The sequence below is a fragment of the Prionailurus viverrinus genome, chromosome A2 (genome assembly GCF_022837055.1).
Source record: "Prionailurus viverrinus isolate Anna chromosome A2, UM_Priviv_1.0, whole genome shotgun sequence".
NCBI lineage: Eukaryota > Metazoa > Chordata > Mammalia > Carnivora > Felidae > Prionailurus > Prionailurus viverrinus.
The window spans coordinates 87728807-87750280 of record NC_062562.1 but is presented as its reverse complement, the minus strand read 5'-3'; the positions used below and the strand labels follow the sequence as shown (position 1 = coordinate 87750280).

General features: G+C 36.5%; 1 protein-coding gene across 2 annotated transcripts in view; it reads left to right on the top strand.

The window, feature by feature from the left end:
* PCLO (piccolo presynaptic cytomatrix protein) overlaps nucleotides 1-21474 on the top strand; it is a 423639-nt gene that overhangs the window by 12497 nt on the left and 389668 nt on the right. For both annotated transcript variants that reach the window (XM_047849897.1, XM_047849896.1), the window contains exon 3: nucleotides 15414-16823. In XM_047849897.1, coding sequence (XP_047705853.1) covers nucleotides 15414-16823 — 1410 coding nt within the window. The remainder of the gene's footprint in view (nucleotides 1-15413; nucleotides 16824-21474) is intronic.

Below are 21474 nucleotides of genomic sequence, written 5' to 3'. Positions count from 1 at the left end.
TCTCTGATATTTTTCATTACCAATGTATCAGAATTATGACAATATGTGCTTATGAACATCCTGGCTCTTAAATGGATACTGATCTGGGGAGGAAGGACTGGAGAGGTATCATCACTCTGACAGCAAGCTTTAGGGAAGGGGATTTGACTTTCTTAACTAGACTTGTGAGCTTTCTCCTACTCCTGTCATACACACACACACACACACACACACACACACACACACACACACCTTAGCTCAAATATCTATGTGAAGAGGATGGTATTTAAACCATCCACTCTGGTGACTGTCAGAATGTGTGCTGCTCCAAATAAATGTTAAGAATGTACTGGCTCTAAGCCTAAACTTTTGATGCCAAGAGGAGTTTATAGCTATCTTTTCTTACCAGTCCATTAATGGAATAAACCTCAACAATGCAGGCTCTCTCTTTGGGCTTCCTTTCTGACACAGAAACTGAACATTTGCTTTCTACATAACAACAAAAGCACTTTTTCTCGTTGTTTTTATTGTTCATATACTAGATATCTTTTGATACATAGCCTGCGGCAAGATTTAGGGAGAAATTTAAAGACTTGTCCCTCATGTCTGAAAATTCTCCTGGCTCTTGTCAAATTTTGTAATCTATGAAATGACTTGTCATTTTTCAGTATGTTGATAATGAACCAAATGTTAGTTAAGGTGCTTTTTTTGGTCATATTTATTTTTGATTATAATGGACCATAGGTTAATCAGTCTCTTGGATGATACCAGGTATTTTATTGAACAAAAACATGGCCATATTTCAGGAGCTAAAAAACAAAACAAAAGCAAAACAAAAAAATCCCCAAAACAAACACACCTAGACCTGCATATAAATTCCCTCCATTTATTAAAGCAAAACAAAACAAAAAATGGTGCAAGTTCTTTAGGTTGGCAAAATGACTTAACTGGACACCTCTTTGAGGTGGATAGGATGGCTGCATCTTCTGTTACTGGTGAGAGAAACTAAGGGCGGAAATGTGGAAAATGTGTTAAGAACTAGTGGGAAGGAGTAGAGCTCTGCCAAATGTCAGGAGGCTGGAGCCTGTGGAGAAAGAAAACCTGTTAAGAGCTTCCTGATGGTAGAGTAGCTGGAAGAATGTTTAGAAAAGGGGATATTCTCCTCTTAGTTGCTTGCTGATTTAGCACAGAGGTCTTCTCACCTCAAGTTCTAAGTAAAGTCGATAACACAGTTCCTCTTAAAAAGGAAGACTGGCACACGTAAGTTCACCTCCTATCTCCAAAGGTCTCACTTTTTAAAAGGTCTTTCCAGAAGTTAGGAAAGACCACCAGCAGTATAAGTTGGCATGTTGAATTTCTAGAAGATAGAAAATGGGAAGACGATGACAGAAAAAGAACCAAGGAAACCATCAAACAAGTGGCTTCCTCAGGGAAGCTCTCTAAGCTCTAAGCTAGAAATGAACAAATACAGAAAGCAGTGATGGGCTATGGGTAGTGATCGAACAACAAATTAAAGAATTGCAGTAGGAACAAATATGACTAGTGGACTCTTTCCTAATCTCCAATGGGAAGACGGTAGGGAGAGTCTTTATTTTTCTTTCCCTCGAGCCAAAGCCAAAGAATTCTCCAAATGAAGGGATGAGCTGCCTAATGGCCCCTCATGAGAAAACTAGGGACTTTGGAAGAGAATTAGAAGTAATGCCATTCTCGCACAATGGAATGATTTAAAGGCGAAAACAAATAAAACATTACTCAACTGTGAGTCAACCACTCTGATCTGTTCCTGTCCTGTAAAGCTGTCCTTACTTGAACACTGACCCTCTGTTGTCCCATATCCTCTCCTTTAAAGGAGAGGATGAATGGAGAGGCAGAACTGTCCATGAACACAGAAAAGCCTCTGATGATTACCTAGTAAATAATGGAGACATTCACTGTAAATGACAGGCTTGAAGAGACTTGACATTTTAGCAATGGTACCACATGAAGGACACAGGTGAAACAGTGAAAAACAAAACAAAAGAAAAAACACGTGACCTCCTAGGAGAGCATTCATTCGGGACATATAAACAACTTATAAAAATTCTTACTGTTCTTAAGAACTGTTTAAGAGAATATTCCATAAATAATTAGCATGCTCAAATTTCATTGGGCCCACTTGATGGTCTGGAAAAGGCCTAAGATTTTTCCAGATTGTAGAGCAATTTAAAAAATTAGGCAACTACTTACCGAACCCTTACTGTGTTTCAGGCACCGTTCTAGACTTTGGGCATCTAAGAGTGAACACAGTACACAGAAATTCTCTCCTCATGCAGTGTGTATTCTACTAAGAGTGATAAACACATAAAATACATAGTGTGACAGCTGGTGATAAATGTTATTCAGAGAAATGAAGTAGCAGAAGGTTATAGCCTGGACCATGGGTGGGAGGGGTTGGGTGGTGAGAGTTCTCTCATTCCCATTGAAGGATTAGAGGCTTGAAACTGATAGATAACTTGGGAATCTGGTATTTTTAATAGTGACTAAAGGTTTAATTTGTGTATATAGTTGTAGCGAAAGCTTGGATCTTGGAATGGTTAAGGAAGGAACGAGTGGGGAATGCACCTAGGAAGGTATAGAACTCTGAGATGTTCCTCTTTACTACTTCCTGTAGTAATATAGAGACTGGAGAATGGGCATTTTATCTCCGATGTGGGGCTGTTTCTGGATGCCTGCCAATGGAGTTGTAGACATTTTGGGGAGGTGGTTATTTATAACTCTGGGGGATCTGGGGCCCTAAGAGAAATATTAAAAATCATGGAGAGTGTATCAAAGAACTCTAATAGGAGTTACAGAAAGAAAGAATCAAGATGGTGGAGATAAGCTCCAGAAGAAATTTCTCTGAGGTAAAGAAAGATTGAAGTCTTCAGATTGTAAAGGCCTACCCACTGGCCATGCAAAATTAATAAAATGACTGATAGGTGTATCCTGGTAAATATCAGATTTCCAAAGATAAGGAGAAAACTGGAAAGGCTTCCACAGAGAAAAATGATATCATCTACAAAAAAAAGATGAGAAATCAAACAGCTACAATCCTTATAATCAGCATAGAAGACAGTAGATAGGGAGCACTTTCTTTAAGTTTCTAGATAGGATGATAACATGAATTCTGTACCTCGGCAAGATATCGGGAGAGAGTGTGAGGGTGCTTAAGAATGTGTTAATACATGAAAGAATGCAGGCAAGTTATCACCTCTCTCTCTGTCTATATGTACATGTGTACCTATCTATACATACATCATAATCAGTAGAGGAAGTTCTTTTATTAAAATGGAAAATAAAAAGAATGGATGGAAAATGTGATTACAAAACGGTGGTAGAATGTGACATGATATTACATGATACAGAAATCAAACTGAAAAAGTTATGCCTTATTTTATTGTGTGTTAAAAATACATAGTTCATTAAACATAATTTCTTGGAGATTGCTTAAGACAGTCCTAAAGTAGTGGTAATATAAGGTTGTCTTGAAGAACTGTAGCTTCTGTAGTAAGGTAAAAATTCATAATATTTTAAATTTATAGATCAAAACTTATTTGATACTATAATGGCAACCACAAGAAAAAATCAAAGCAAAACTTAACACTGATTCTGGAGAGTTAGGCTTGGTGGTAGAGAGAGAAGGTTTTACCTTTAATGTCATACCTTTTTTGTACTTTTTTTTTTTAACCTTGTAAATTCATGTTACAATTAACACTTAAAAAAACCCTCATTCATCAAATGATTGGTGGAACAATTTATATGATGTGTCAGAATGAATAAAGGATTTAGATTCTTGATTTTTACATCTTCAGCGTGAGCATTTTACTAGATGAAGTGCCAGGGATTTTGGGTTCTAAATAACAATGGTGACCTGAAGGGCCTTATGCCTGTAATGGGAAATTTGGTCAGTTTTTAATACATTCTTTTTTTTTAAAAATTTTTTTTTTTCAACGTTTATTTATTTTTGGGACAGAGAGAGACAGAGCATGAACGGGGGAGGGTCAGAGAGAGAGGGAGACACAGAATCGGAAACAGGCTCCAGGCTCTGAGCCATCAGCCCAGAGCCTGACGCGGGGCTCGAACTCACGGACCGCGAGATCGTGACCTGGCTGAAGTCGGACGCTTAACCGACTGCGCCACCCAGGCGCCCCAATTTTTAATACATTCTTAGTCACAGCCGTGTATGCTTTAACTGACGCTGTTTTGTTGTTGTTGTTGTTGTTGTTGTTTGTTCATTTGTTTTATTTTGAGAGAGAGAGAGGGAGAGGGAGAAAGAATCTTAAGCAGGTTCCATGGTCAGAACAGAGCCTGACATGGGGTTTGATCTCATGATGGTGAGATCATGACTTGAGCTGAAATCAAGAGTTGGAGGCTTCACCAACTGAGCCACCCAGGTGCCTGTAACTGACAGCATTTTTACATGAATCCAGTGAAGGGAAATAGATGCTGTTGATGCTAAATACAAGGTTCTTATATTCTGAAGTTAAAGGACTTTTTTTTTTTTTTTTGCGCTATTCTCTGACAATCCATATGGTATCATTAATAGGATTTAAGTAAAGGATATCTTGATTTTAACAGAATTTATCTTCCTTTAAAATAGTTTTCTAATGAATTTAAATGAATAGAAATACCCAGTTAGTCATTTAAAGCTCTATATTACTTAAATATGTCTACAGACACCATATTTATTTAGCTCTCATTTTTTGATGTGCTTCAATTTGCAACGTCTTTCTCATGACTTGGATGTTCCCTGTATAAAATAAATATTTGTCATGCTCTACCCATTAAGTTTAGTCATTAGCATCAAAGCCTTTTTTTGTTTCTTTTCATTTTCAGCTCTTAAATGACTAGACGTTCAGGTGACTTTCTGCGTATCCGGCTTTTGGCTTTTATAATATCTACTAAGGCTGTTGTTACATATTATTGCCCTGGTATGATGATATATATAACTTGGTAAGGACAGATGTTCTGTTTTGAAAGCAGATACCCACACCTACACAAATCATTTACTGGATCAGTAAACTTAATAAAGTGCTGGGTCAACTTGCTCATTGTTCACATCCCTTGAGAAAACATATCTAACACTTGCTCCCCTTCCATATCTTAATTAGCTTAGATTAAAATGAGCTCTTCCTTGCAAATATGTCAAAGATAGTACCTTGAAGATAAAGATGTAAATAGTCTGGTAGAAGTTTATAATTATTTTCCTTAAAGTAGTGCCCACATCAAGTGCATCAGTAAGGCATCAGAACATCTGGGATGTCCTCCTAGCTTTGCCCCTCACACGTACATATTTTTGCTGATATTCCTCTGAATTTACTTTGAAGTTGTTCTAGTTACCTTTGATAAAGGAGCAACAGCTTTCCCATAAACAGTGCTTCTTGCCTTTTTCTTCCTTTAGTAAAAAAGGGAGATAGGTCTTTGGTCACAGAAAGGAGAGATCTTAGTTTGAACACTATGCATTTCAGACTGTGGACTAGGATCTCTATATGACTTTTGTCATTTAATGCTCTTTTAATAAGGTGGTATTCACATTTTAAAGGTGAGTAAAGAGAGTAAAGCAATCAGAACTCATATTGTAAAGTCATTTGAAATCTTCAGTGTTTCTTTATAAATTAACCATCAGATGGCCCTTTGGAAAACTGGAAGCAGTATGGGATTTTAGACTTGAAAAGTGTGCATATGAACCCTAGCTCAGCTGCTTACTTGATGTATGGTTTGATCAGGCCATTCTGTTTTTCTTAATATTTAGTTTTCTTAGATCTAAAAATATTCATAAAGTAAAAAATCACATTTGGCAATATAAGTGGAAGTGCTTTGAAATTGAAACTAGTAGATAAACATTTTTTTTATTATCATCATTATTGTGAATCTTTATAAAAATTCTGAAAGGTAAGTAGGGATAGTGTCATCATTGTTAACTCCATTTGTCAGTGATAAAATGAAGTTAGGGACTTGAGGTGACTTATACGGTCACAAAATTACTTAGTAGTGAATCCCATACAAGAACTTAGATCTGCTGAGCCCAAATTTAGCATCATTTTTTATAAGAGACCATGTTCTCTTTAAATAGACCACTCCTTAAATTTGTAGGTTAAAGAAAGAATGTGTGCATGTGTGTAAATTTTACATATTCTTAAAGTTAAAAAAAAAATTACTTGGCGGCAGTTTATTTTTGGAATTTAGTGTAAACAAAACTGAGGTCCAAGAACAGTGGTTTTATACCTTCCTACTCACTGTTGCTCAAACCAGAGCTTTATACTGCTGAGTTCTTTTTGTTCTTTAAGAAAACTGTGAGCTCTACTCTTCTCTAGCCACTCTGTTAGATTTTGAAAACATAGATGATGAAGTTGATAACTTTTTTCAGTGTCAAGAATTGAACTCAGAGTCTAAAAGGAGGGGTGATAATTTAGCAAGTGAGGATGGAAACTTGTTTGTAGAATAGAATATAATGAAGTTTATATAGATAAGATCCAGTCTCACCTGAATATAAAACAATTAACCACTTTTTCTATGTTTTTCTTTAATCAAAAACACAGATTTTAAAAATCAGTTGTGAAACAATTGATGGAGATATGACATTTGTATCATTTGTTCAGCAAAGTTAGAATTTTCAGAATTCGTGGAACAACTCGTAAGACCAGATTTCTGCTTCAACAAAAGAAAATAAGTCAGTGGTAGGCATTATAATGTGAATATGTGATTGGGAATTCTGTAGTTACAAAAGTTCGGAAAAATTTTAATGTATAAATTTATGTTTTTAAACGTCACAGAAGAAGGATTTAAAAAGTGGTCAGGAGGAAATAAATGGTAATGAAAAATGTGGATGGGGTCTACAAAAAATTGCAAACAATATAAAGGTTATTAAGTGTAATTTTAAAATAGCATTTTTCGGGGTATCTGGCAGGCTCATTCAGAGGAGTGTGTGATTCTTGATCTCAGGGTTGTGAGTTTGAGCCCTACCTTGGATGTAGAGATTACTTAAATAAATGTTAAAAATACAATAGAATATGACAAAATAAAATAAGAGTTTCCTTAAAGACATTCTTGAAAATGGGCATACGTACAACTACATAAAATTTGAATAAATACAAGTTATAAGTGGCTCCCACTCACAGAAAGCTTAAAAGAGGCTAAAATACTCATGAAATTTTGTTGTTTTTTACAAAAATTTAATATACTTTAAGCATTTAGTATATTTTTTGAAAACGTATTTTTTTTCCTTTCCAACTCAATGTACAAATGATTATCTTAATTCCAGTGAGCATCTGACTGAATTAAAGATCTGTAGCTTTGAAGGTGCCTGGGTGGCACAGTTAAGTGCCTGACTCTTGACCTCTGCTCAGGTCATGATCTCACATTAGTTCAAGCCCCAAGTTCTCTCTTTCTCTCTGCCCCTCCCCCACTTGCACACGTGCTTGTGAGTGTGCACGCTCTCTCTCTGTCAAAAATAAATAAACTTAAAAAAAAAGATATGTAGCAATAAACAACAAAAAAAAAAGATACATAGCTTTCAGCATGTATAATGCGTTCACAATGTTTATGTGACCTTTGGTTCTTTTTACTAATGGAATTTATATCTTCATTTTTAAATGAAATAAGAGGACAATTCAACAAGCTGTTTGCAGACACAGCCTAATTGGAATTATTGTATCACAGGCTTCAAAACTGTGTGATAGCTCAAGGTATATGTTAATCATTAAAGTTCTAAAAGTTGGAATTTGCCATATGAGAGACCGTTTAGAAATGTTAATGCATAGTGTATGTAAGTTCACTTGACTGATTAGGGATTCTCCTCTCTGTGTGACTGTAATAGAGTACAAATATATTTTCATGTCTGTGTAGTGTAATTATTTTTTAAGTTTTGCTTGGTGAAAGTGGTTTTCTTGTTTTGGACTGCACTGACAAACATTAAACTATGCTTTTTTTTTTAATGTTTGTTTATTTTTGTGAGAGAGACAGAGAGTGAGCACGAGTGGGGGAGGGGCAGAGAGAGAGGGAGACAGAAAATCCAAAGCCAGCTTAGCGCTGACAGCAGAGAGCCCCATGCGGGGCTTGAACTCACAAGCCGTGGGATCATGACCTGAGCCAAAGTCTGATGCTTAACCAACCCAAACCCACAGTTTCCCCAAACTGTGCTTTTTTTAATTGATCTGATTTTTTTTTTAGGATTTGCATATGTTATTGTTAGTGTTTGCTGAACGTTATTATGCTTTAAGAAGGAAAACATTTTATGTTTAGTGTATATTTCATGAGGTTTGGTAATGGTGACTGAATTATGCAGCAGAAATTTGTAATCTGCACACTTTCAGAGAGAAAGTATCCTTCCCACTTCTGGATGGACCATTTTAAACTAAACTGTTGCCCAAGTTGCTAAGCATGTCATCACAGTTCTGAGGAATGCTAGTGCCCTGTTTTTAGCCAAAATAAATTGTGCATTAATATGCACAGCTAAAGATGTCAGCTACAGCGAGCCATCTGCAGCCAAACTGCTCTCAGTGAGTAACTGCCTCTGTGGAGGAGGTCCTGTGGCTTGGGCAGTCCTTGAATAGCAGAAAACAGAATGTTTTCAAGTGATAGCTTGGTTTCCTCTTTATAATAGGATACATTGCATTATTATATAATGTAGGTTATGCAATTATGTCTTTTATGGCCTTCAAAACAATACAAATAGTACAATATAAAATATAAATAACATACTCAGTAAATACTTGATGAGAATTTGATGAAAAATAGGAAAAAATTCAGAGTAATTAAATCATGAGAAGTGGTTGCTCCATTTGAGTCCATGTGATGAGAGGAGAGAAGAAGGAATAATTGGAAAAACATTTTAAACTGAAAAATTAAAAAAGAAAATTAAATCGGAGTCTAAGTGCTGTGGTTCATACTATGGTAGTGAGAGCTGAGAAGGGTAGACCTTGGAATATTAAGTGGTAAAGGAGGAAATCCACTGTGGCCTGTAAAGATGGGTAATATTCAGGTAAGTGGAGGAGGAATACACATTGGGCTGTGCATCATGACTAACATAAGACAGAAAGAGGATACTGCCGTGACAGTAAATGGTACATATAGATGTCCTGGTCTGCAGAAAAGTTTAGTTGTTATGCTTCCAGAAGTAGGAACCCAGCAAGTTTTGTTTTATAGGGACAGGATGAAAGCATGATTGAAGAAAATTTATTCTGCAGCTCATGTGAATTGGTGTGCACATCAACACATATAAATTCCCAACATCATGTTATTCTTTTGATGTTCCATTATTTCCAGTAGCATGCTGTGTTGAACAGAGATTGCATTATAAATCTTATGTAGACTTTGTGTTTAAAATTTGCAGTCTGGAGGGCAGTGAAGACTGGATGTTAGTCATTAGGGCTTCTAGACATTTTTTTTTTTTTTGAGAAATTTTTAGCTAAATAGATTAATAACAGTAATAACAGTTTTGAACAAGAGCATTCTTTAATTCTAGAACACCAACATTTGCCAACTCACCTTGATGCTTAGATGTATTGAGTTAATTATTTTAAATTATTACTGAAGACACACTCTTAAAAAATCAGAATATAATATTTTAGTAATCAAAAGTTTCTCTAACTTTGTTTGAAAGTGGCAACATTAATTGAAACTCTATATGCAGTTCACAAACTTAAGTGATACCTCTTAAAACATTTAAATAATACATTTATGATTATTCATCAAAGTCCTTAGATAATGAAGTTGTGTTACTGTATTTCACAGCTGTGATAAAAAACAAAGGTTCAACAAAGTAGAACCCAGGGGATTGGATTAAACAAGGAGGTGTGCTATATTAATTATATGCAGGACTACGCTAGAATACATAGTGACCTCAGAATGAGCAGAAATCCTGGCTAACCAGTCTCTTATCCCATTTATGCAGCGTATTAAATTAGAAGAGTGAATGAACAACTTTATTCCTTTCTTTTATTCCGTTCCAAAGAGCTAATTGAATTAGAGTAGCTCATTAAACAGTTGTGTCTCCAGACCTTGAATTCATTTGTATACTTTCTGTAAGTAAAGCTTTGGGTGGGGAAAGCAAAAGATGACTATTTTTTCCTTTTGTTATGTAAACTCTAGAATTGCAAATAGCTGAAGCAGGATGTGTTTTTTTTAATAAAGTTGTACTCAGTCATTTTGATGTTTATATATTGAAGATAAGAGTTCTTGGACACATCAATATAGTTGTAGGCTTCCCTGGTATTGTCTCTTTCATTTTTCCCATCATTTATCAGGTGGATGTGGATGAGTATAGTGCAATGTTAGGGAATAGGTGTTAGTTGTGGCAAGGGACCTGGAAACTTGTTGATGAAATATTGGTGGAGGGTTTCTTCTGTGAACCAGCCTTGGCCTTGAATATTGTCTGACTTCTGTGGCATGGGGAAGAAGTCATAAGGACTGAAGTGTTCTAAGATCCTTGTTTAAGGCTGCATTAGACTGAAGACCCAATCATGTAGAAATAGGAGAACCAACTCTATTACAGGCATGGGTACCAAATGGAACGGGCAGCGAGTGTCTGAGGCACTGATAGCAATTAATTCAGGTTAATTTTCCTCAGACTTAGAGACAAATGCTTAATTTTAGAAATGAAGCAAGACAGTAATTGCCTCTGGGCAGGGAAAATATGTATGGTTAGCAGGTATGGTGATTATGAGGGACTCCTTCAGTTTGAATCAAAATGGGAATAGATTGTCCATGGGCAGAGGTATCCAGTCAGGATCTGGGGAGATTGGCATGTAACCAGAAAATGAAGGCCGAAGCCTGTGATACAAACTGCGTAAACAGTGGGAATTATCAGAGTAAATACAGGAAAGCTGTAGCTTGAAGAGCACAGACGTTCTCAGTTAACTTATTTCATTCAAACCAGCTCAAAAACGGTGGACATCTATCATGCTTAAAGGGTTAGTTAGACCCCCGGGGGTCGATAGAAAGACTCCTAGATAGAAAGTCCTTACCATTCGTTGCTTACCATCTTTTTAGGGGATAAAGATTCGGAAATAGAAGGATGATATAAGTGCTAGCATGATAACATTAAGGAAATGAGATACTTTCAATTTCTTGCAAAAGATTAACTTTATTTCACAGTTTTGGGAGAGGCATCGAGGTGTGAAGGGAAGTAGTTAGAGTCACCCCCTTCTGTGGTTGTTCTTTTTGCCTGGGTTATGTTTTTGTGAGGGTGTAAAGTACCTGAGCAATCACAAAGGCCAAGTGAGGGACAGTGGCTTTGGAAACGTGCAAAGATGAATGGGAAAGTACCTTTCATAAGCAGCGTAGACACACTTGAATAATGGAGAATGCAGTGCAAATACTATGGGATTTATAATGCCAAGGACTGAGAGGCCAAAGGCACTGTTATTTCTCTGTGTGCATCGTGAAAGACACTGCCCACAGAAAAGTTAAAGGTGGTTTGTGATGCTGGAGGTGGGGGGCAGCGGGGGGCGGGTTGTGGACTTTTTCATTTTCTCAGTGTATGGGAGGTTTGCTTTTGTTTTTGTTTTTCAGTTGATCAGGGAGTTGGAAATGCCACTGTTTCCAGGACTAGATTAAGCGCTGAGATGCAAATCATTTCTATTTTCAATGGATTTGGCCAGTAGAATTAAATATAAAGGAGGCTCTTTCTAAAAAAATCCTAAGAGGATAAAAAGCTTTTCATACTGTGATCTCTACAATGATTTTAACCTGTATTCTAGTGGCGAGGAGGAACATGGAGGCGTCAAAATGTTTTTTATGTGTTGTTTATCCAAGTGAAGAAAATATGGTCATTAAAAGAATAAAAGTTGGGACCGTGGAATCTCTCAAAAAAAAAGGGTGTATTAAGAGAAAAAGAGAAGAGGTGACTTGGGTTTTCTACCTTTCTTCCTGACTCTCCTTTGTGTCCTTATGTGGAAACAAGAGTCATATGCATTCATAAACTAGAAGGACACATTTGATTTTGGAATAAGGGCAATATAGAATGTTTCCAAGTTTTAATATAAATTATGCATTTGATATGCTATGGTAGTGTACTAATTTTGCAGTGGTTCAAGGTGGAATGAGAGCCTACTGGCTAGCTATGTGTGAAACTCCAACGTTCACGTTGCACAGAGACTGAATATTTTGCTGAAAAAAACAAATGAATCCAAGGAAGTGTTCAAGGGGGAGAGTGGAAGGAAACTAGGAAGTTTCCTAGCAGGATGAAAGGAAAAAAGGAGTCATTACAGTATCATCAGATATAGTATCTGATACTATATCTGATGACACTTAATATATACCTGTAATAACCTTGAAGTTATATTACATGTTAACTTGTTTCTTATCTGATTTTTCTTCTGTAATCCAGCCTCCAGGAGACTAGAGATTTTTTCTCTTTTATTCAGTGCCATAGGCCAAGTAGAAGTTACCCGATAAATACTTGAATAAAGAAATTAATAGGTGGGGTGTCCTGGCTGGCTCAGTTAGTAGAGCATGAGACTCAATCTCAGAGTTATGAGTTTAAGCCCCATGTTGGGCTAAAGTAGAGCTTACTTAAAAAAATTAAAAATGAGTAAGTGTATGAATTTTACATCGACTTTGGCCATAACACTTGTCAAAAAGAAGAAGAGCAATTGAACTATAATGCAAGTCACTAACCCTAGGAGTTTGTGATTTCAGGTGGTTATTATGGATGTACATCTCATAATATTTTGTAGAAAAAAATCAATGAGAGAGACTAGGTAAAAAATTATGCTTTTAATTATAGTTTCTTTTATCTTGTTTGACTGCATGATTATAAGGTGCTTTGGTGTCAGTGAAGGCTGTGGAAAAAGACAAATGAGAAAAAATAAACAATAGAACAGCACAAGTGTCATTGAGAGTAGGGGAGATGGTCAAGTAGGTAGATGCATATTTATGGAGGAATTTCTGTCCATCAAGAAGGGGGTAAAATCGAATGAAACTTTCCTAACATTCTAGCTTACCTTTTAAGTAGCAATTGTTTCTCTTTTGGGATTCAAATATTTATATGTATAAAAAGTTATTATGTGAGATGCTTCAAACATACAGAAACATAAAGATAATATAAAAGTACGTAGATATTCAACTGCCATATTGAAAACAAATGTAATGAATGCTCAAGTACTTTCTACCTATTTTTTTTACAAGTTTTTAGTAAATATTTCCATCAATTTATTTTCTGTATTCCTTAAAAACAAAAAATTCACAAGTTTAACACTTATGCTTTAAAATATTGTACACCAAAAGAAAACCAATTCTCATTCATGCTGCAAGTTGGTCTATGTTCTCTTTACTTCTGTTACTTTCTACATATTTTTAACAAATATTTTAATTTTACTTTATGATTCACACTTTTAAACAGAAATAAGATGTTAGAGTTGAGAATCTTTTTTAATCTTCTCTAAACAAAAGTTTACCTGACCATGAGATTGCAAAATAAGTCCTTTCATACTGGCGAATGAGTTTAAATAACTTCTGTGTGCTTTTTATTTTAAAGCCTTTTTAATAATTAAGAAAAAATTCAGTAAAATTTTTAAAAATTTTTTGAATTAATTTTTTTTTTTATTAGAAAACTTAATAGGGGTGCTTGTGGCTCAGTTGATTAAGTGTCTAGCTTCGGCTCAGGTCGTAATCTCAGGGCTCAAGAGTTCAAGTCTCACGTCGGGCTCTATGCTAACAGCATGGAGACTGGAACCTACTTTGGATTCTTTGTCTCCCTCTCTCTCTCTGCCCCTCCCCCACCCATGCTCTGTCTCTCTTTCTCTCAAAAATAAATAAACATTAAAATTTTTTTAAATGCTTAACAATATGAACTGTGAAATAATTTAAAAAAAATTAAGAGTTTGGGAAAAGTTAGTTCCATTTCTTTTCAAAAGAAAATTCTTTGCAGGTAAAGTGTATGTTTTTTGCCAGCCTAACACTTGACACTTTTGTACTATAGAAAACTTTTCTGGTATCAGTGCTCCATATATTTAGTTTTCAACCATGTAGAATTCTGTACAAAGAACCTCAGTGCCAAACTGGTAACACTGGTTACTTTGGGTGGAAAAGATTACATGACATAGAATTTGACATTCTAAATGATTTTGGAAATATTTAAAATTTTGTATTATAAGCATAAATTATTTTGAAATTAAAAAAAAAAGGTGAAGGGGCACCTGGGTGGCTCAGTTGGGCGGCCGACTCTTGGTCCAGCCCCATGTTGGGCTTCGTGCTGAGCACGGAGCCCTTAGCTTAAGATTCTCTCTCTCCCTCTGCCCCTCTCCCCCACTAGTGCACTCTCTCTTGTTCTTAAAAAAAAAAAGTAAATGTTAGACATAGGTAGTTTTAAATTATATTCTGAAATAAGTATTGAATTCACCGTCTCCTTTTCATAATTGATGTGACATGAAATGAGCAGATCAACTTACTCCTAAAGCTGTGTGTGTGTGTGTGTGTGTGTGTGTGTGTGTGTGTGTGTTATGTATATTTCACATGTATACGTATCTCACCGGTTAAATCAATATATTGCTTAGTTACATTGCTCTTTCTAGTATATTCATAAAACTTTAAAGAAAAAATATTTCCTCTGTAAAATCATGGTATTATTTATGATAATTTGAAGGGATGCCATTATTTTTTCCTTATTTTCTTAACAGAGAATGTTTTCTTTCTAACCCAGTGTGGTTAATAATTTTTGTTTTCACACATTTGATTATGTTGCCTTGGAGGGGAATGTAATGCTCTGCTAATTTAAGAAATTAGCAATGTGTTAATAATTTGACAAGCATACTCTGGGTTGTATAACTGAAAACTGTTCGTGAGCCATCAATAGAGAAAATATCTAATGTAACTGATTTATGGAATCTATTATGTTATAACTCTTCTTTTTTGATACAGTGTTTTCTGTTTCTAGTGGTAAACATGCTTTCAGTGAATCAAAGGCAAAGAACAACAAAATTAATATTAGAAAAAAAATATTTTTATGTTTACTTTTTATTTTCCTTAAAATATACGGTGTTTAAGTCTCTGAGGTTCATTAATTATATTTCAGTATAATTAACATTTTATATTTAATTTTATTAATTTTTTTAATGTTTATTTACCTTTGAGAGAGAGGGAGAGAGCATGAGCAGGGAAGAGCAGAGAGAGAAGGAGACACAGAATCCGAAGCAGGCTCTAGGCTCTGAGCTGTCAGCACAGAGCCCATGTGGATCTTGAACTCACTAGCCGTGAGATCATGACCTGAGCCCAAGTCGGATGCTTAACCTACTCAGCCACCCAGGCGCCTCAACATGTTAATATTTTAATATAAACTAAGTAAACTAATTTGATCTATATTTTATGTTTCAAATGATGAGCGACATAGCGTCAAATGGTGCCATGCATTTTTAAAAATGTTTTTGTGTTTTCACATTGCTACTCTCTCACTGACCGTTATTTTATATTATTTCTAGATAAAAGAGTGGCTCTGTTTAAACTGTCAGATGAAAAGAGCTCTCGGAGGTGACCTGGCTCCAGTTCCCTCATCACCTCAGCCTAAACCGAAGATTGCCCCTGTTGGTCCTGCATCTGCCGTGAGCAAACCATCCCCACAGCCACAACACACTTCTCCAAAGAAGGATACTGTACCCAAGCAGGAGATCTCGAAGGCACCTGAGTCTAAGAGGCCCCCACCTCTAGTGAAACAACCGACCATTCACGGCTCTCCCCCACTTGCCGCCAGGCAACCTCCAGCGGTGGCGGAGTCTTCGCCCAAGCCAGCCCCTCCCAAAGAGCCCTCGGTTTCCTCTGAGCAGGCCGAGGTCCCCGTGGCTGATGATAAACCAAAGCAGCCCAAGACGGGAAAGCCAGCCACAGACGTCGAGTCTTCATCGTCAGTAGCAGCACAACCTGATATTCCAAGCCCCAAAGTACAGTTGGAAGATCAAGAGATAATAGCCCCTCCTCTAAAAACAGACGCTGCCAAACCCTCCCAGAGTTTTCCACCAACGGGAGAAAAAGTCACCCCGTTTGATTCTAAAGTCATACCCCGACCTGCATCAGATTCAAAAATTATTTCACATCCTGGGCCCAGCCCAGAGGGCAAAGGTCAAAAACAAGCTGATCCAGTTCATAAGAGAGAAGAGCCCAAGAAAGCACAAACCAAAATGAGTCCTAAGCCAGATGCCAAGCCGATGCCAAAAGGGTCACCTCCACCCGCAGGCCCACGACCTCCCACTGGCCCAACTGCCCCCACAGCTCAGCAGCCCCCAAAGCCTCAGGAGCAGTCGAGACGTTTCAGTCTGAATCTGGGAAGTATTACCGATGCCCCTAAATCGCAGCCCACGACTCCTCAAGAAACTGTGACTGGAAAACTCTTTGGGTTTGGAGCATCAATCTTCAGCCAGGCATCAAATTTAATCTCCACAGCAGGCCAGCCTGGGTCTCAATCTCAGAGTGCTCTTGGAGCCCCAACAAAACAGGGCCCTCCTCCTTCACAGCCACCTCCTTCTCAGGGGCCACCCAAATCCACAGGTCAGGTACCACCGGCACCTGCAAAGGTTGTACCTGTGAAAAAGGAAGCAAAAGCTCCAGTAGTTGAAAAATTAGAACCCAAATCTGAACCAGTTCCAACAGTAAAAAGAACAGAAACAGAAAAGAAGCCTCTGCCTGTTAAGGATAGCAAACCTCTAACAGCTGAGCCTCAAAAGGCTGTCCTTCCCCCCAAATTGGAGAAAACTCCCAAACCAGAATCAGCCTGTCCTCTCTGCAAGACTGAACTCAACATAGGTTCTAAGGATCCTCCTAACTTCAATACTTGCACCGAATGCAAGAATCAAGTGTGTAATCTCTGTGGATTTAACCCTATGCCACACTTGACTGAGGTAAGCAATTTATATATTATTTACAGATGTGACTCTATCATGTTTATTGTGAAATATTTTGGTAACCAAATTTCTAGACAAAAAAAAAAAACCTCCAAAAAATAAACAAAAACATTTCTAGTAAAGAAGGTATATTAATAGTGATGTCATAGAAGAAGTTTGAATTACTTATTACATGCTTAGTTTATTACTAAAGTTTCATATAATTTGTATTTTTCTGGACTATGCACCAGAAGTAAGAAGATGAAATAAGTTGACAATTTAAAATAACAATTATCTCATTCCTTCATGAATTAAAGACCTGTAGCTTTGGAATCGTATCCGGTTTTCACTCATTAACGCCAAATAAGGTTCTAATTTACCATTCCCATTATCTCCAATCCCTTCTGTCTCTCCTACCTTAAAGAAAGTTTTGGTTCCTTGCAGATCCCAAAACAACATGAGGTCTGTCATTTTACCAAATTCTTAAGAACTTAGTGTAAGTTAATATTGCTTATTAGAAAATACTGATTCAAACATACTATGTCTAGACTTTTTATAATTCTCTTTGGGACTGTTATCTGGCTTAAATATAATAGAGTACTGTTTAAGAAATGTGCCAAAAAAAAAAAAAAAAGATACCTGGGGTTCAGTAACTGATGTCAAGAAATTGTGTTTTTATTTACTTTTATTTTTTTTTATGGGATGATAAGACATTTTCTCCAAATGTAAATGACCTAACAGCAGATGGCAAATTTCTACCTAACAGTTAGAGAAGAATGAATCTATAAGCGTTAGTAATGTGTTAGGGCTATTGGAATGAATATTTGGATCTTGGGTAACAGGGATTAAACGCTTGCTGCTGTGTCAGATGGTTAATAAATATTTAGACATTGAATTTTAGGTAATTGTTCATTGTCTTACACACATCAAAAATACTTAAGGATTATTTTTTTCTGTGCTCTTTGATTTTGTGATTCATTGGAATGGAAAAATTGAACAGATTTTAGCAACTACACAAAAGAAGCTTTAGAGATTCTGGTGTTGTTTTCAAGTTAAGTTTTTTAAAAGAATAAACCATATACAATTTTTATTCTTTTACCTTTAAAAGACTTAGGTTGCTTTGACATTATTAACACCATATGAAAGTATTGTTTCTAAAGATTTAAGCATGTTTTTATCTTCTTTATCTGTGATGAATAAAGTTAACTAAGATCCACTGAAAAGGCAGATAAAATTTGGTTTCCCTCAGCACTTCCTGAATGGTAACAACTATAATTATTACTTGCAGTGTTTTGGATTCAATGCAAAAGCAAAACAAAAAGCAAACCTTAAATTTCTTCCATATATTTAGAAGAGTTGTTTTCGGTTGTGTATTCATGAAGCAGAAAATTTTGTATTTCATAGACTTACAGAATTGTACCCTTTAATGAGGAGTCTTAAGGTGTCAACACAGTGCAGTTTAATACTTATAAAACAAATTGCATCACTAAAAACAAAACATAATGTCTGCATTTAAAATGTATTTTGGGCACGCTAAAAAAAAAACAAAACAAAACACTGTAGTGTGGAGGGAGGACTTGAGTGTGTATGTGTTTGTGTGTGTCTTTGTACAAATGTGTCTATATACATGTTTCAGAGGAGATCATGTTTCAGAGGAGAAAAAAATCTCAGCCAACAAAAGCAGTTGGCTAGGGCTCCTAGCTTAGCTTAACTGTGCTAATCCGTATGAAGTTTTCAGTTAGTGTAAGGCCTTAGTGCCCTCTGGTCTTTAGGTAACGTCCATTGGCTGACCCAGTATCAAGGGAGTGAATGATGTTAGTTGAGTTAATCACTGTTCAAGTATCCCTATTACTATTACCCCAAAAGACTTCAGAGGATTGGCAGAAGGAGTTAGTTGAAAAGAAGGCACATTGTGCTTGCATATGTGTGTGCATACGTGCACATATATTTCCAGAAAATTGTAGATACGATTTATAGGCTTAAGTCGTGGTGCTGTCCCAGAGTTCTTAACTGCTAATCTCTGCTCATTGCCTTCAGTTAGGAGCGATTAGGAAAGCATCTTCTCCCTGATTGTTGCCGTATTTCTGTGCTTTCTCCCCTCTGCTTGATATTTGTTTCTTGTTACCTAATATTTTCTGCTCTTTCATTCTAGTTTTAGAGGGCACGCTCAGAAAATACTCAGATTTTATGCCTGCAATGCAAATAAATGGTATTTCTAAGTAAGGATTCAACTGTTTCCATGTATTTTTCTAATAAAGCACATTTAACTTCATATTATAAGCCTCTGCTTCCGCTGTACCTAATCACTGTGAGGCAGCACCTCTTTTCCCGTGGGTACCACCCCGCCTTCCCCTTTTGCTGTTCTGTTCCTCTGGTGGTGAGAAGGGCTGGTTATATGGGTTATGGAGCTACAGAGAGTATTTCCCCCTCCCCCGCACAGCCCTCAAACACACCTGTCTCTGAGGTTCCTTCCTGTTTCTCATGCACAGCATCCGCCACAACACCTGAGCTGTGCCAAGGGCTGCCCGAGGGCCCTGGGGTGTAGCCAGGCTTCAGCCTAAGCTTCAAGGTTTAACTGTTTGATGCCAAGTTTGTATAAATGACACTGTAATCCATTAGCCTCTGATAGCAAGGAAAAAGGCTTCTAGGCTTTAACTTCTGGTAACTCAGGACACATGTTATTAATTTTAAAAGCAGCAGCAAGCCTTTCTGAAGAGCTAGTCTTAGAGAATTTGGAAGCATCCTGAGAAAAACAGCCTAAATTGACAAATCCACTTACCTAGTGAATTTTAATAATTCTACTTCAGTTCAAATGCAAAAAAGGACTCATAATTACTCATAGTGGGTGTTTATCTTACTGTTTTTACTATACCTTTCAAAAGGAGTTTTGTACTACGGGAATAAAACTTAAAACCATGTCTCCTCATGTTTCAGGAAGTTCTAGGGTCGCAATTTTGCTTCCTTAGTAAGATAATTATGCATGGCCTAAATGATGTAGGAATAGCTAGCATATATTTGTCACCAGGCAACAAATGGGCCTTTTGAGCCAATTAAGACCCACTGGTGTAACTGGGATCCCTTCAGATCTTTGTTCTCTAGCTGAGGTGGCTTCTGCATTGTCTATCAAATACAATCGTATTGGTAAGCTTAATGGGCGTGCACTGTGTTTCTTAGTTTGGCAAACACATATCCTGCTTTTACTTTAAATTTTTTTTTCCTGCTTTTACTTTAAAAACGATTACTTAACTCTTTAAAAATTATAAATACACACACACACTCACACACATATCTGTCAGCACCCAAAAGCACATAAGTACATACATACACACCAAACTGAAGACTGAAAGAATAATAAAAAATCAATAAGTAGGAAACTCTTCTACCAATAATTATTTTTAAAATAATCACCTAGTGGAGATCTGCATTCCCTGAGAATACCTCTGACATCCCTGGAAGAGAGGGACGCCCGCTAGCCCTTTTTAGCTTACATGAGAAAGTTGACAAGTTTGTGGGTAGAAGCAAAATTTTTGGTTCTTAAGTCTTAGGAGACTTTTGATATGTTGCCTTTATATTAAGTGTATATTTAGTCAGAAAATCCAAATAGGGATTTAAAATAGATTTTTGTTTAAACAAATTTAATCAAAAAGCAATTTCTCCATTAGTCTTTTTTCTATGCCTTTTTACATGCTTAATATTCTATTCTATATGATAGTTCTGTATCCCAATCTTAACAGGTGATTATATAACATTTATTCACATGATTAAACTCTTCTTAAATATTATTAAAATGAGTATTAATTTTTTTGGATACATGGATATGTTCTTTCAATATTAATTTAAATATTACTTAATTTTTTGGATACATGGATACACATTCTTCTCATATTAGGGATTTAGGTTTCATTTTTTTTCCTTATAAATGAGTAATATTTTTGGATGCAAATATATTGTATTTTCACTGTTTCCCAAGGAAAGCTTACCACTACTGATGTTACTGAAGGAGGGGACAAGGACCTTGCAGTGTCAGATTCTCTTTGGCGACGATAAGGCAGTTAACACTGCCACCACTGGTGTCACGTGATTCCTTTCTTACTGAATCTTCTCCATACTTGAAGAAAAACATTTAAAATGATATTTGTTAATCTGGAAGTCTAAAATTGCTATCATATTGTTCCTTTGACTTATATTTCTTTTATTGCCATTTTGTTTGAATATTAAAGGCAAATAGATGATTTCTAGAGAAAATATTGTCCAGGCATTATGGGAAAAGGTAAACTGCTATCGTTGTTGCTGTTGTTTTTTTTTTTTCTTTTTTTTTTTCTTTTTTTTTTCCCCCTTTTGCTACAGGCTGGTATTAGTCCTTTTCCTCACAACAGCCTTGTTGGGTAGGTTTTACAGTGATTTTAGAGATCAGGAAAATGACTATCAGAGGGGGGCAGCTATCAAGCCCCAGAGGCTGAGCCCGTGCCCCTCTCTCCTGTAATATGTTTGAGTGACCTAGGGAACTCGAAAACAAATGCCTCTTGGTGTGTCCTCTCTTACCTGTAAGTTGTGTCAGTTGGTGATTACTAGGACTTTAATATCAGCAAATTTGCTAATATTTGCATCAAAGTAAGGTCACATTTGGAGCTCACAGAACAGTGGTGGATGTGTTACATGGTTGGACTTA